At 39.7% G+C, this 17,204-nt stretch overlaps 1 protein-coding gene across 1 annotated transcript in view; it reads left to right on the top strand.

Moving 5' to 3' along the window:
• grip2b (glutamate receptor interacting protein 2b) overlaps positions 1 to 17,204 on the top strand; it is a 192,001-nt gene that overhangs the window by 152,325 nt on the left and 22,472 nt on the right. The window contains exons 6-14 of the mRNA XM_033966314.2: positions 775 to 850; positions 1,015 to 1,160; positions 4,531 to 4,678; positions 6,380 to 6,549; positions 8,138 to 8,296; positions 9,557 to 9,715; positions 10,367 to 10,553; positions 14,579 to 14,724; positions 16,565 to 16,645. Of these exons, the coding sequence (XP_033822205.1) occupies positions 775 to 850; positions 1,015 to 1,160; positions 4,531 to 4,678; positions 6,380 to 6,549; positions 8,138 to 8,296; positions 9,557 to 9,715; positions 10,367 to 10,553; positions 14,579 to 14,724; positions 16,565 to 16,645 (1,272 nt within the window). The remainder of the gene's footprint in view (positions 1 to 774; positions 851 to 1,014; positions 1,161 to 4,530; positions 4,679 to 6,379; positions 6,550 to 8,137; positions 8,297 to 9,556; positions 9,716 to 10,366; positions 10,554 to 14,578; positions 14,725 to 16,564; positions 16,646 to 17,204) is intronic.

Genomic DNA, 17,204 nt, shown 5'->3' on the forward strand with positions numbered 1-17,204 from the left:
AGCTTAACGACGCTGTCAATCAAACCTGTTGCTAATGCTAGCGGGAGAGACCTTGGGGAAAGAAGGTGCCTGATTAAAGTTCATATCTTGATTTACGGGCAAAAAAAGCAAAATAAAAATACCAGGACCAGCGGGTTAATACGAAGGTGAATTGGAACCCGAGTCGATGGAGCTAGCAGGTTAGCTATGTCCATTTATATACAGTTAATGATAGGAATTCTTTCAAAAGCCAACCGCATTTCACTGCAATCAAAATATTATTCCATGCGTTCTTGATAAAGTACGCTAGATGATTCATTTGTTTACTAAAGCCTTTTACAAATAGTGCACCCAGGTGATCTGTGGGTGCTTTTCCCAGCTATTCTCCTGCATGTCACGTCAATAAGGCCCACGCTACTTCTATATTTCTCTTTTGAACACAAGAGGAGCGAGTCTATGTGCCGAGGGGGAGTGAGGGGAGCGGAGAAAGGTGCTATTAACTCAAGGCTAACAGAGAGATAAGTTCTTCACACTTACGGCAGTAAACACTCTGATATTTTAACTACCTGTCCACAATCTAACATGCACGTCAAATATTAAAGGAAAAGTGGTGCACTCTGATGTTTACGCACATGAGATGGCTTCACACAGAGCTGCTCCTGCTCTGGACAAACAGTTGAGCGACCCACACTTGGCACTGGGGTTCTGGGAAGAATCATCTCCGGGTGGGAAAAGTGGGTAGGAACTGAAGTCCGTCTGAACGAAGTTGTGTTTGTTAATCTGCTTTTTTATCAGGTGGAACTCATGAAGACTGGCACAAAACCCGCCCCCTAGTGGTCACCTATGTCCGACCAGGAGGCCCAGCAGACAGGTTAGAACTTTCCTCTTTTTTCACACAAGCTCTAGTATTTTTACATTGATGTGTTGTTTTATTCTTTTTACTATTGAAACTGCTTTCATGAATAAGACCAAAGAATATAAATCATAAGCCACACTTTTAACCCCTGCCCTGTGCATGTGTGTGTGTGTGTTCAGGGAGGGCACTCTGAGATCAGGGGACCGTCTCCTCAGTGTGGATGGGGTCCCTTTACACTCCTGCTCTCATGGTGAGGCCCTCGGTGTGCTGGCCCAGTGCGGACAGGAGGCCCTCTTCCAGGTGGAGTACGACGTCACCATCATGGGTGAGATAAGCAGCCGACGGTGCTGGGATACAGAGGGGGTGTGTGGGCTTGGACTGTACACTATAGCAGCCGGGAAACTAAGAACAGAATCAAAATCAAGATCAAGATAAATTATACTGTGGTTAGGAATAGTGCAATATGTGGACAGGACTAAATGATTATAGCAGTTAAAGTGACTTCAGTATATTATTTATACAATAAGTGGCTATGACTATACCTGTTAGACTAATCACACTGTCCCTTATATCCCCAGACCCCGCACCTCCTCTCCCCTCACTCTTTTCTTTAGTCCTCCATGTACTGCCCAGTTTAGCATTTGACATGGTTTTGAGTTTAGCTTTTTCATGTTAAAGTCACATTTTTTTTATGTTGCAAAAGAGTTCATTTGTGAGCAAAATGAGGATTGCCCCAGTAAAAGCAGCTCTAAAGTTAATAAAACAGTGCTGTGTGCAGTCTGCATCTTTAAATCTTAATTATACAACATTTTATTGGAAGTGTGGTGCTGGAATATGAGTGTTTTTTTAGCATTAATTATTGTGATGGCAAATAATTAGGATGTTAGGATGTTATGTGAGGTTTAGAAAAAGAAATACAGAACAGACTGAAATTGAAAAAGAAAAGAACACTCTTGCTAGCACTCTGAGTAGTGAGTGAAACCATGTAAACTGAACTAAAACAACAGCTGCTGGCACTGAAGTTGGTTAGCTGCAGTGGAGAACAAAATAGTTTTGTTTTGGACTGCAAAATGAACAGAATGAGCCTGGTGTGGACTTTAAAAACTTGGAGGAACTTCATAAACTACCACAAGGTGATAAATACCAGTGAATGGCAAACATTTTGGAGAGGGAGATTGTTGTAGAGTAGTTGAAGTGGTGGAAGAAGTACTCAATTGTGTTGCATGAGTAAAAGTACAGATAAGAGCCAAAAGAAAAAGTAAAAATATAATGTGAAAAAAAAAAAAAAAATAGTGATGATTTTTGGTCATTAGAATTAGCTTCAGAAGAGATGTAAATGCGCTTAAACATGACCCTTCAGCCATTGCATTTGTCAAACTACAAGGAAAAATACTTCAAAAACATAGCTGAGTAGAAAGTACAGATACCTGCTCTCAAATGTAGTGAAGTAAAAGTAAAAATGCACATAAGTAAAGTACAGATAGAGGAGTGGAGATATGAACTCTCAAAACATTTAAATCTTGCTTTCCTTCGATTGTAGGGAGTATTATAGCCTTTGACGACATAGATAGATCAGATAATGAGTACCGAGCTGGAAGTGTCTTTGGGGCATTTTACCTTGGGGTGACAATATCTCAGTTGTGTTTCTCTACTGGTCCCACGGTTGGCTGTTCGAATCCCGCAATCGACGTGAACATCATTGGTAGAGCAGCCAGACCCACAGGTACCAGTGCAATTCTAGCTCCCGCACATTTTGTCCTTGTGTCTTTGGGCAAGAAACTGGTGTATGAATGTGTGTGTGAATGGAACAAAAGTTTAACATTAGAAGCTCACAAATTTGCAGAATAGAGCTGATAAACACTTTCCAATCTGGTCCCTAACAGCAGAACTAAAAGTCCGCTCCCAGCCTTACTCCGCTTGGATCTTTACACGCTAAATGGAAATGGCTGCAGTGTTTTTGATGCGTTGGCACTTTTCTGTTGCCCGAGGCTAAGCTTAAGCTAAACGGCAGCAGTCAGATGACCCAGAATGCTTTGCGGTGTTCCCCCTGGTCTATCTGGACGTTTAAAGACTCATTTTCATATAAAGCTACTGCAGAACATAAATGGAGATCTCTAGTGCTATTTCAGCTCATGTTTAATTTATGGAAGAATCAGATAGAATGGGTATCAGCAAATTGTTAAAATGTTCAGAAGGCAAGAGGCCAGATGAAAATACCACCCAAACTGAAAACGCTGTTTCAAGAAAATTACACTAGCTAAAATTCAAAAGTAGTTATTAATGAATTCTAGAGGGAGAAAAGATTAACATACTGCACTTTAATTAAACAGTACAGGAATTGGCTTATGGGTTGATTCAATATATTGATAACTTTAACCCTACAATTCTTAAAGTTACACTGTAATAAAACTGACAGTATCGCTGGGTTTCAGGTGATCACAACATTCGATAGACCAATAATATTTAATACAGACTGGGGTCTGACATGGTGGCTGATACACTTCACAGCAAGAAGTTTCTGGGTTGGGTTTCCTTCGAGCGCTCCAGTTTCCCCCATCAATCCAAAATATGCACCATAGGTAAAATCCTCCAGCTAAGGTATTTCTGACCAAGACTAGCTCAACATCTGGAGCTAGGCCCCCGAGCGCTGCTCCTAACAGGTTCCCCCAGCGGCACTGGGGATGGGTTGAATGCAGATGACAAATTTCCGGCTGGGGATAATAAAGTGTACCATAGCCAAAAATTTATATTGTTAAAGAGGAGGTACTATGCCAAATCACCCTTTCAGAGCTTACTATAATGTTCAAAATGATCAAAAGTAAGCCTGAAGAGGTTTTAGATGTCATCCATACTAATCTGCCAGTTCGATTCCTGCTCTCAAAGATGAATATTATAGTTGTGTCTTTGGACAAGACACTTAACTCTCCTTGCCCCCAATGGGTGTGCACACTGGTGTATGAGTGTGTGTGTGTGTGTGTGAATGGGTGAGTTTTTCCATGATGTAAAGCGCTTTCAAGTTGGAAAAGTTTTATATAAAAATGTGTACTTTTACCATTTACCATGCATGTTAGAGTGAGATCTTGCGATCTTCCGCAGGCGCTGTTCGAACCCTCCTTCTGGTTAGCCGTATGATTCTGTCCAATGCTCCGCCAACAAGCCTACGTCATCCATGCTCCCTCATGACAATTTTCCATATATAAAAACAAGATACAAAACAATACACGACAACTTCACAAACCTGATGTGATATGCAGTAGTTTCACTAGTGAAATGTACGCCAATTGTGTTGTGATAGTGCTCGGAAGGAGGGGTGACTTAGCACTGAGAGCAATGGGAGGGAGGACTAAAAAAAGAAAAAAAAAGAAACTAATGTTAATATGTTGTTGATGTGAATATACCATTTTAAAAACAATAAAAGATAACATGGTGATCTAAATATGTTATGTGTTAACAGTTAATACCCCATAGAAGTGTACTACTCTCTTTTTTAACACAACACAACAGTAATAAAATTGACAGTACACTCTGTGTAATTACTCACTGTGTCTGTTTGTCTATGCATGGCATACATACGCTGTCTATTACATAGTACAATACTGTTCACACTTTACAGCTCTCTGTGAACTATTCATTTTTTTAAAGAGACATAGGAGTTGAATGTTAGTAAAGGTAACCTTTTTGATTGTATTTTTCAGACACAGTGTCAAATGCATCCGGCCCATTGTTGGTGGAGATTGCTAAGTCGCCGGGGGCAACGCTGGGCATCACGCTAACGTCGACTACGCACAGAAACAAACAGGTCATCATCATTGACAGGGTCAAACCAGGAAGTGTGGTGGACAGGTGAGATGCTACTTTTACATAATGCACTCTGCAAGCTTCTGGAACATTTGGACATCTCAGCGTTGGTATTTAGGCAGGTTTTCCTCACCTCCACCTCAGTTGACCATTTTAATTTTTAACATGGAAAGAGTCAAATCTTCCTAAGAGCCTTCATATGCAAGTCTAATTTAATGTATTGCACAGCAGTGCTGCTCATCGCCCCATTTATTCAAAGAACATTAGCAGCTCTGGGCTCATTTGTATAAACCCTGTGTTACTATGTTAAATGCAATGTGCTGCTTCCATAATGTCCTTTATAGGATCATAATACAGTTGGTTGGTGAATTTCTCATATATCATTCACTGTGCTCCATATGCGCCGTACTACATTTTATGTGTATATTCATTAAATGTCTTAATGAGTTCACTGCAAAACACAGCAGAATATCAATTAGTATGAAAAATATGCTTTTCATGACTTGATCACCAGGGGAGTCTGGCCCACTTTAAGAACTAATGATTTACTCTGAACCACGAGCCGACAAGTATCAATGACTAAAAATGACATAACTGGAAATAATTTAATAGGCAAGGCATGTTTATTTTTACAATTTGTATATAAATCAAAATGCTTTACAGAATAAGAAATACATTACAATCACAATACAACAAATCAAACATAAATAATCATCATAAAATTAACATTACAGAGAAGACTGCAGAAAAAAGTCATCAGTCATATGCAGAGCAAAACAGAACCGTTCAGAGCCTGGATTTAAACATTGTCAAAGTAGAGGCCTGTCTCACATCTTCAAGGGAGACTGTTCCAAGTTTTAGCTGCATAAAACTGAAACAATGATTCCCCAAGTTTAGTCCTGACTTTGGGCATCAGCAGGAGCTCCCTGCAAGTCCTCAGAGTGAAAGATGGTTCATATGGCACTAACATGTCAGAGATGTACTTTGGTTCTAGGCCATGGAGAGACTTGTAAACAAGCAGAGCTGCTTTAAAGTCTATTCTCTGCCAGTGCAGGGACCTGAGCACAGGACTTATGGGCTTTTACTTCCTATTTCTGGTCAGGACCCGAGCCGCAGTGTTCTGGATGTACTGCAGCTTAAGGCTCTTTTAGAGAGGCTAATGAGCAGACTGTAGCCTTAACCTACTGGAGACAAATGCATGGATGCATAAGGGTCTCTAAGTCCGGTTTTGACAGTATACCTTTGATTTTTACAATGTTTTTAGATGGTAAAAAGCTGCAGATGTTATTGATTTAATGTGGCTGTTAAAATTCAAGTCTGAGTCCATTATTACCCGTAGATTTCTAGCCTGATTTGAAGGTTTTAGAGAGACTGGAGGTGCCTGCTGACACTTTCACTATGTGTCTGTGGGCCAGAGAATATGACTTCAGTCTTGAGTTTAGCTGGAGAAAGTTGTTTTGCATCCACACACTGTCCTGTTGGATACAGTGGCAGAATTAATCCACTGGTCCATATTCATCTGCTGCCAGAAATGAAAAATTCTCATTAAACTCACTCATTTCTGCTGTTGTCTCACATAAATATATCCTTAATTTAAATAAAATGTTAAGTCAATGAATACAAATTGTGGTTGACCAATTAATCGACTAAACGGCTACAGGACTACAGCCCGACATTCCGACAGCCCGATTATTAATAATGTTGGGTTGGATAACAATAATCCTGAACACATGTGTCCTCTCTTAGGTGTGGGGCCCTTCATCCGGGGGACCACCTGCTCTCTATTGATGGAACGTCCACAGAACACTGCTCTGTCCTGGAGGCCACACAGCTATTAGCCAGCACCACAGAGCTGGTAAAGCTGGAAATCCTGCCCTCTCAGCACACCAGGCTCAGCAACAAACACCACGACACAGGTGGGGCCAAAGCACATAGGAGCTATAAGTCAGCAGATAACAATATGACATGTTTTGTGGAAGTTAGCTTTTTCTCATTTGATTCATACAAAAGTCAACAATACATATTAGGGATGGGACAAGATCTCGTACCACAAGATCTCACGAGACAAAATTGCCGCAAAATTGTGTACACATGAGAACAAGGAGCTCATGAGATTTTTTTCCGATGTTTTTTTACATTTTGAAAAAAATGGTGTTAAATATTGGTGGCTTACACCTCTTGATCACAGCTAACCAGATAGCTACCTCTTTCCAAATAGGAAGTGAACATGGACATGTTTTGGCTCCAATTCACTTTCTGTTGAAAAAAAACCCAAAAACATTGCCCCTCGCTTCTGGCAGACTCGTTATTTTGGTCTTAAAATGTTTGCATTAACCCACTCTACATGATCCTGGGGTTATTATTTTGCTTTTTTGTTAATAAATCAAGGTATGAACATTAAAAACTGACCCACAGCCTGCCCTCTTTCACCAGAATCACTCCCGCTACTGTTAGCAACCAGTTTGATTTGATTACATTTAGCTTCCTGCTAAACCAATGGTGAAAGGCAGGAAAGGCCGTTACCTTCAACCACCAGCGTCCTGATTGGCTCTTTGTTTGTTACAATATGATATACAATATGATTCCAAATATGCAATTCAGTTCCAAATTCGCCCCTATAACTGTTGGCCTTGATGAGCTTCATTTGACTGGAGCTGAACACTGCGGGTGACGTCACACTCACTTAGTCACTTCTTTATACAGTCTGTGCTCTTGATGCTGTAGTTTCAAAAAGTAATGCTACTGTACTGGTTGTTTGCTTGTATTTTTTCTTAGATTTTCAAAAAAAATCTTAAAACGATTTTGGCAGTGTTTGCTAATGTGTGCATTGCATCACCATGGCAACTGCTGAACATTTTGCCATAGACATACATGCTGTAACCCCCAGCATGATGTCACTGCAACATATTAATTGAACAGTGTTCTCCACATTAAGTAATTCAAGTAATTCTTGTTTCTGATACCTTTTCTGCACTCAGTAATTTTTTTTACAGTAAATTTTATTTAAACCCAAGGTATTATACAAAATCAACTTTTATGCAGCTTTCAACCTTGTAACGTTCACTCATCAAAAACCTGCCCAAAGAGGTTTTATGTCATCCATGCATATGTGAGCAATCTAGTAATCTCTCCCAGGTACTATTTAAACCTTTCTTTCATTTATGAGTACAATCCTATACAAGGCTCAGCCCACAGCCTACGTAATTTTTTCATAAATATACCAGAGCAGGATACAAAACAATACACTACAACTTCATAAACCTGACACAATGTGGAGTAGTTTCATTAGCGAATTGCACACCAATTGTGTTGTAATAGTGCTCTGAAGGGACTGTGACTTAGCACATGGAGCAAGGGAGGGCATCTCTGTGTTTAGCCAGGCTGCATGAGTAAATATGGTAATATTTGATGACTGATTTTACCACATTTAACATTTCATCAAAATCATAAATAGTACATCTTTATATCATGTATTTTGTTTTGTTTTTCTGTATTTTTCTGCAGTGAAGGTGCATAAGTCGGACCACCCTCACTCGTGGGACCCCTGTGTGAACTACTGTCACCCCCAAAACTCCAGCTCAATGCATAACCCCAGCTCCAGCCTCACAAAGACCTGGACTGCCTCCAACAACAATACCATCCACGCCATCGACTACTGCAAATGTATGTACCACTACTGCAGTACTGTGGCAGAGTGGTTATCCTGTGTCCTTCTCTCATTAAGAAGGCTGTAGGTTAGATATTAAACCTTAACTTATTCTTTATTTATGAATAGAAGGTTTGAAAATAAAATATGTTGGCCTACCTATGATGGACAGAGTATGTAATTCTGTTACTTAGTAAAGTAAAAGTGCAGATGCTGGAGCAAAATAATTCTCAAGTAAAAGTATAGCATCACAACATCTACTTAAGTAAAAGTATTAAAGTACCTGTACTTAAAGAATAAAAAGTAAAAGTATGTTTCACAGATTATAAGATCTTTAATAAAGTTTCAAATGTAGTTGTAGATTCTGATAAAGATTTGTGCTGAATTTTGAAACAGTCTTTTTATTTGTATGTTTTTGTTTGCTCAAATTATGACTGTGTTAAAAATGAAACCCTTCAGGCTTTTCAGCTGGTCTCAGACAGTAATAAAAAAAATACTTTTACTTTACAAAAATGTAGTGGAGTAGAAAGTAGTAAAGTAAAAAGTATCAACTTTAAATCTACTTAAGTAAAGTATAGTTACCTAAGATGTATACCTAAGTACAGTACTACTTTTACTTCATTCTCATCTACCACTGAGGACCACTATAAATTATATATTAAAGGTACAATTATCAAGATTTTTTTTTATGAAAGATTGTATTTATGTTTATGTACCAAAACATCTGTTAAGTAAAAATGTATCAATTACTCTGAAACGGAGAATAATATTTTTGTAATATGGGTGTGTTTTATACCTCTTATTAGAGTTCATTAACAAAAACAGATAAGTGCAGTTCAAAAGCCATTGTATTTTATTACAATCAAAACATTCTATCCCTCCTTTGATGGAGCTGGAAGTGCGCCCATGATCACTTCCTATTTGGAACACGACGGCTAGCAGGTTAGCTATGTCCATTTATGTATACAGTCTATGGTATCACATCAAATTGTTTTTCATCCAAGTCAGGATGGCAGAAATTTTAAGAATTTGTAGTAAAAGGTACTACTTTTGTTCATTTAGACCAAAAGTAGTGCTGAGGGCTAACCGAAATTGTCTGAGGGCTGCATTTGGCCCCTGGGTCATAGCTGAGTTAATATCTGTAGAAGATGGTAACAAAAAGAGTAATACTTTTTGACAATCTTTCAAAACTGTGATCTGTTTTTGCACTTGAACCCTTCCCTTGTTTCCTTTTTTTCACAATGATTCACTATTATTCATGTGTATTCTCCCTCAAGCCCTGGTCTCGGCAAACTTCTCATCCGGCTCCACCACCACCACCTCCTCTGGGCCGGGCAGTCAAGGCTCCAGCACCCTTCCTCGGACTGCAGTTCCCATGAGCCCTCGCAACTCCCTGCTCAAGAGAAGACAGAGGAAGAAGGAGCACAAGAGTTCATGTAGGTGCCCGCTCCTCTCCACCTGCACTGACAACATGCATTAGTGCAGTGTTCAAAGCCGCGGTTTTCATATGAGGGCTGTGTCGAGTGCAGGGCAACATTTCACAAACAAAAAGTAAAGGTTTTGACAGGCTACTCATGGGGAAATATGGCTCTGCAGTTGTTTTATAGTTAGTCTAGATGGTGGTAAGAAATAGCTGTGTGTAGAGGAGGATAATGCATGAAATATGGAATAAATGGAACAAAATACGATTATTTTGACTCTTAGCTCTATAATACTGAGTCTATTAGTGACAACCAAAGCAATTTTTAATATTATCTATTCCTCAACTTTAGTTAAAAGAAGAGGGGTAGGGATCTAGAGGTATACGAAGCAGTGTGATTGGTCTAACAGATATCCACACTTCAGACTCCGCCCCTGCAGCTAGGTGTTTGTAATCAGAAGCACCTGGCTGTAATCAGGGCAGTCATGTGTGATGGTACCAACTACTTGAATTTTCAGAGGCCACAGGATGCAGCACACACTTAGATCTAGGCATTTTTGACGTTGCCAAAAAGGACTAGGAACAGCACACAATGCGATTAAAACATCTTATACACGGTTTAGTAGCAGTAGTTCCACTTTAAGTCATGTCTTTTCTGTCCCTCTAGTGTCCCTGTCCTCCAGTTCGGTGGGCCCTGGAGGACAGGTGGTGCATGTGGAGACTAGCGAGGTGGTCCTGACTGGAGACCCTCTCAACGGGTTTGGGGTTCAACTCCAGGGAGGGATCTTTGCCACCGAGACCCTGTCCGCCCCTCCTCTCATCAGGTTTATAGAGCCGGACAGCTCGGCAGAACGGTAAGGACACTGTTGCTCCACTTAAAGCAGGACTCTTAGTTTTTGATTCCTTTTGGACAGATTCCCATAACCATTAACTCCTGTGTAATCCATGCTCCAATTCTCTTTATCTGATGTTTGGCTAAATGCTTGACTGTGCTGGTGCTTGCCTTTGGGACTGATGAGATTAATTCATTTGACTTTAATTACAGTTGGCTCAATAAGCTTGTAAGGGTTTTGTAAGAATCATTTAAGGATTTCAGATGCACATATATAGCAGGAGTCAGCTTTGTGGAGATGGGCACATCTTTTTTTAATAGTTTTTTCAGTGCTATAAACAAAACTATAACCTTGTTTCCATAGGGGTGGTCCTGTGTGGACTCATAGTGTTTTCACTGTGTAAAGTCATAGTAAAAGCCAAAAGTAAATCTGTCAACTGGACAAAAAGTTGCAGGAGTGAAGACACTTCGCTGCTCATCCAAGCTGCTTCTTCAGTTCTGGTCAGAATGCTGGTGGACACTGCCTTATATCGATCTGAAGGGAGGAGCTAACTGAAACTGGAAACAGCTTTTGTTTGCAGATTCTGATTGTAGGCTAGGTCTATTGAGCTACATTAAGTGCGCACTGTGCCTGAGACATGCTTAACATAATCATACAACTCCTAATGGGTGTTTTCAGATCTATTGGCATCCTGGCTAGCTCTATTGTTCTATTTGTTTCCTTTGTTTACTTTGGGTTTGATGGTGAAGTTATAGATGGGAGAGAGATGATGTCTAAGGCCCCCATTCCTTCCATTCAAGGAAGGATTGTTTCCTCACAAAAATTGCTTCTTTAAGTCTCCTCTCAAATCATTTCTTTTCTCTGGCTAAGATCTGTACCTCATTATTTTCAAAGGAGTGGTTAGTGGCTTTGAAATAGAGATGTACAATGGTGTGTAAAGTGATCCATACCTTCCCATATTACGGGTCCCAAACTGACTGCTGGAGGTAGTCGGAGGGGGTCGGGCACGTTTTAAGACCTGGCACCAGTTTGTGAGGGGTGGGGCTGCCTCTGCGCAGTCAGTGTAGGAGCAGTAGTGTCATGCGTGGCAAAGCATGTAGTGTGAGCCTTGTAAGGTGGACATTCATTGGATAAACTATTGTCAATCAATCAAGATGACAAAAAGCTGATAGCAGATAAACATAAAATAATAATTCCTAACCAAACACTGACTTGATCTTGTGATAAATTGCCATACTTCCAGTGATATGCTTAATAATATAGGTAGCCAGCTGTTTCTTGTTTATTGATGCACGTCACTAATGCCAAGATCAAAGGTATCTTTGCAGTGCATAATACATCTAACCTGAGCCAAACCTAATGCATTACATGGATGTTAAACACAGTGCAGAGGCGCAGAGTGATATAAATGCAAATAAATGCAGAGAAAGTTTACGATAAACCAGAAGCAGTTTAGTGTTTCCTCTAGCTTTAGCTTTATCCGCATCTCACAACACCACAAAATTGAATTGAATTTATTGCTAGTACTTACTCTTTTTGTGAATTGCTGAGACCCGCCTTATAATTACAAGTATAATTCAAATACAATTTAGATTGTATTTATTAAGAAAGGGGAAAACATCCCCTGGACCCAAAGCTGTACCTGGAGCATGGAACACAACTCGACTGGAAGGAGTCACACCAAACAGATCTGCTCCAAGGTCGCCCCAAGCAAACTGTGCCTGTGGAAAAGAGGCTTAAATTAAAAAACACGCTTTTATTTTTGTCTATTTTTAGCTAAAAAGGATACACACTACAGCTTTAAATCTTTGATCTTTTTAACATTTAAACAAAAATACAAAAATCACATCCATCAAAAGGTCATAAAACCAATGTACAAAGTGACTTAATGAAAAAGTACTCTAAGTAAGTACATAATGTGATGCACGTTGTCCTTAATCTATTGCTAAAACACTAATGCATTTCCCCATAAGAAGTTCGCTCTCCTAAACGCTGTGGTGTCCTTTAGCTAGAGGCCTGTCGTGTCTCCATTAGTGCCCACGCTAACAGCTTTAATTAGCCTCTCTCCCCCCCGTGCTAACCCATCGATAAGTAACTTCCGTTTATGCACCGGGGTGAATCCAAATGCTACAGTCTGAGTGAACCACTGTTTCAACCCAAGATCAATAAAAAAGAGCAGGCTGTAACTGTTCAGATGGTTAATTTACATGTATCAATGGGTTAAAACTGCACTACAAATCACAACTGGGATACCATTAGCTGTCGTATGCTAATGACAGAAGCTAATGACTTCAGCTTGGGTGATGAATCAGTCCTCCTCTGAGTCCGCCTCTGAGTCCACCTCTGAGTCCACAGTCTGTGTTGTGATGGTGGGATTGAGGAGATCCACATCCCCAGCCGAGGTCAACAGCTCTCCACTTGCACTGTAAACATACTGGTCAAGCTCTTCTTCCGATAGGCCTCTACGATCTCCTCCCAGCCCAAGATTTTACAAGTTACAAGTTACAACCCTACTCACAGTAAGAATAGAGGAGGTAATCAACATCCCCATTCAAGGTCAACAGCTCTCCTCTTGCACTGTAAATAGTCAAGCGCTATTTCTTCCTCCACGGCTCTGTCTTCAGGACCACTAGAGAGCTGATGACCGCAGCTATGAGGAGCCTCGATAATAGCGGCGGAGAACATGGTACACTCTGGCTCAATGTCCCAACCTTCCATGGGGTCTGGGACAAGCTTTGGAGGTTTAAGCTAAAGATCCTCTTCCCCCCACTCCTCCCCAACAACAAGTCCGATAAAACGATGGACTGGTTCAGATCGAAGACGCCGTTCTTCTTGATCATCCTTCTTCAGGTGTCACAAACGTTGTAGCCTAGTTTTAAACAAGTACTATAGGCTACACGTTAATCCAAGAGAAAGAAAATAGGCCTACTCCACATGAAATACCATTTATCAAAAATAATAACAAAAGATTTCAGCCTTTTATGAATGCTAAGATATAAAATGCAGTATAATGTAACCTTTTATCGCCTTCTGATCCGCTGCTTCTCCACTAAAGTCATAAAAGTGAGCACAGATAAGACAGGGCACAGAGGTATAATGATACTTTAAAGACAGACATTAAAAAGTAATGGAGACAGCTGAGGATGCTTTGTAGATAATAATAACTTTTTATCAGATGGAATGAGGAAGATATTTAAAGACGCAAAGGAAAGGCTCAGAATCATACTGACAGCAACCAGGTGTCAAAGTGATGGTGAAATTGGGTCAGACGTCTGCTTATCTACATGATTTCATAATAATAAGTAAAAAGAAGGCTTGTCATACATATACTTATTTTTAGGTGCAATTTTACCTTCTTACCTTAATTTAAAGGTGTAATATGTAACTTTTTCTATTCTATTGTCTAAAGAAAGCGCGTTTTGAATTTATAAATTAATCACTGAAAATTTTAGTATCACGACAACACTAGGGTCCCCTACCTACTCGTCCCCATGGAGATGTTATTGCCTTGCCTGAAATGTTCCACGCTATGGCATTATCTATTTCCATGGAGACAAGAACGTGGCACCACCAGGCCAAGTTACAGGTCAGGTTTATGTAGAGGCGAGCCCAATTACAGTAGGAATATATGTAAGGAATCACCTGCTATTGAACAAATGCGATATACATATGTTTAATGCCATACCGTGGAACATTCCAGTCAAAGCTATAACATCTACATGGAGAAATGCTGGTGGCTGATCCCCACCAGAAAAGTTACATCGTGCACCTTGTACAAAGTCAATGTTAACAATATCAGTGGGTTTTGTAGTCACAGTAAAGCTAAAGACAACTAGCATGCCAACAGCGCACTTCCTGATTCAGTATATTGGTAGAGGGGTCAGACAATTTTTCCCCCAACTACACTACCTGGGAAAAAAAATCAGGTACATCCACTTTTGTGACTAAATGACAAAAGTATTAGTAGTAGTCGAACCAAACGACTCCACCAGTGTTAAATGTACTCCCATCCCTCTCTCACCCCCTGTCCCCTTTTGGTCCCGCAGGTGTGGTCTTCTTCAGGTGGGGGACCGTCTCTTATCCATAAATGGCATCCCCACAGAGGACGGGACCCTGGAGGAGGCCAACCAGCTCCTGCGGGATGCTGCACTCACCAACAAGGTCACACTGGAGATAGAGTTCGATGTAGCAGGTGAGGGCCACTTCTGAAGTTAACAGGTTTCTTGACTAGTTCTTTAGAGTTATATTTTATAGCTATAGACTGTATATAGATGTGGAATAAGGGACCTCAACTGTTCAACTTTAGCCAATTGAAGCGTGTTTCATAGCAACCAAAGAGCCAATCAGGAGCTACGTTTTTGAAGGTTTTCAGATTCTATAAAGTGATGATGTTTTACTGCTAGATGATACATTGTACTTTACTATGAAATATCCAAAAGGTAAAATGTTGAAAGTCGTATTTTCAATTATTGTCTAAGCCCAAGGACTTACTGTATTACAACATAATTTTGCATTCGAACAATTTTAATTTGAACTTTCCCCATATGTATTCATTAATATTGGCCTATATAATGTAGTGATGTCATCTGAAAACCAGCAATCCTGTCCGCTTAGCAACGTGGTGCAATATCTGTCAATCAAACCTGTTACTAACGCCAGCTGTAGCCATCCTTGAGAAAAGTATGCTCCTAGTTGTTTCAGAATAAAAAATCCTGACAGCAGCAGTTACAGAGCATCAAAATTTGAAGATCTTTTGAACATATTAGAGTCTCAAAGCGAGTCATTTTACTTTAGACAGGAAACAGCTGCCAGAGATGCGCTAGCTGTTTGTCGTTTGTGCTTTTTTCATATGTTTAAAAATGATTTAAGACTGAAAAACCCTATAGTGTCTGGCGGGCTTAACCTTAAGTGCTTTCTTGGGAGTCCAAAGTATATATTATTAAAATTTCTACTTACAGTTTGGAACAAGGACAGTATAGTCACACAAATCAGAGCAATCATGAACATTATTCCATGCAAGTAGTTACCTTTAGTTCTCTAGCCTCAAGCCAAAGTGTTCACGTTTTAATGATGAAATATAGTGACACCATTTTGGGTCTTTCTGTTGATGCAATCTTTGCTTGGAGCTTTACCACTGTGGGACAGAACTGACACGCCATTTTTAATCTCATCACAGGCCAAAACTACAAAAACTAACAAAATAATGATTGTAAAAAATGTTTATGTTTTTTTTTAATTGTATGTATATGATATTACACATAACTGGAAATCCACGTTTACAGAAGACATAGTGTGCTTGTGTTATAATTTGGACATTTTAAATCTCAATATTGATCTAAAATTACCCAATAAAAGAAACCCTGACTTCGAGTTTGAAAATTGTGGAGCCAAATGAGATATCTGGAGCCGATTTCTGACAATTATAATATAATTAGAAGCTCTGAAAAGTTGATTTTTCATAACAGTTCTACTTTAAAATGATTTGAATTAATGGTTTTGACAAGTTTTGACTAGTTTAGGTACATTTACTTTTAAAACATTCATCTGTCATTACTTATTTTATATATTTTGATCTTTTATTGCAGTATTTTTTTGTGCTATTTCAAATGAATATGTTGTGAATTATTAAACCAAAATTCTAATTATGAAGTCTCCATCTTCAAACTACTCATATGACCTTATTCTGAACTCATGTATGAGCAGACCTCCACTAAGGCATTCGTTTGTGTCTCACATAGTGCCCAGAGGTAGAACCAATAATCTTCAGGTTCAGTAGTAAATGTTATACCCACTAAGCAGGGGTATAGCACAAAATTTTGAGATTTTGGTTCAAATCATCTTGGTGGGACTGCACTAAAAATACCCATTGCAGACTTTGTAAAGGGCCCGTTCCTGCACTGGGCCCTGGGTAAACAGCACCTTTTACCCCCAGTCCGACTAAACAAGCCGTAATAAAGACATTTTTAGACAAACACAGCTATTCGCTAATCCAAAGTGACCCCTGAAAATGTGAAATTTTGTTTTTGTTCCAGAGTCGGTGGTCCCGAGCAGTGGCACTTTTCACGTCAAACTGCCCAAAAAAAGAGGAGTAGAACTGGGCATAACCATTAGCGGTAAGATTTTCACAGTAATATATTCATTGCAGTGTCTGTGTAATCTCTCAGTCATCTAGATATGATCCATAGTAAAAGAAAAATTCTAATCTGTCAACTGTCTGTGGGGGCCTCTCCCATGTATAACTCCATCCTAAACAAAGAAAATAATAGGGCTAGCCAGTATCCAAATAGGTGTGAGGCCATCTTTTAGGGGCCTGAATGATTATGTCAGATATGACTCAGGCACAGTTTACAGTTAATGTAGATCAGTAGACCTAGCTAACAAACAGAAACAGTAAACAACAGGTCCATTAGTTCCAGTGTAGCTAGCTTATCTCTTTAGATAGATACACTGTCTGGTCAAAAAAAAGTCACCAACTGGATTTAACTAAGCAAATGGGTACGAGCCTATAGGTACGAGTCAGGTCTAGGTTCAGTAATAGTCTGTGCTCAAAGAATGAGGTCAGCTGACATCTGAATATGCTGAATGACCAGGTTATTCCATCAATGGATTTTTTCTTCCCTGATGGCACGGGCATATTCCAAGATGACAATGCCAGGATTCATCGGGCTCAAA

Source organism: Periophthalmus magnuspinnatus, chromosome 5 (assembly GCF_009829125.3).
Source record: "Periophthalmus magnuspinnatus isolate fPerMag1 chromosome 5, fPerMag1.2.pri, whole genome shotgun sequence".
NCBI lineage: Eukaryota > Metazoa > Chordata > Actinopteri > Gobiiformes > Gobiidae > Periophthalmus > Periophthalmus magnuspinnatus.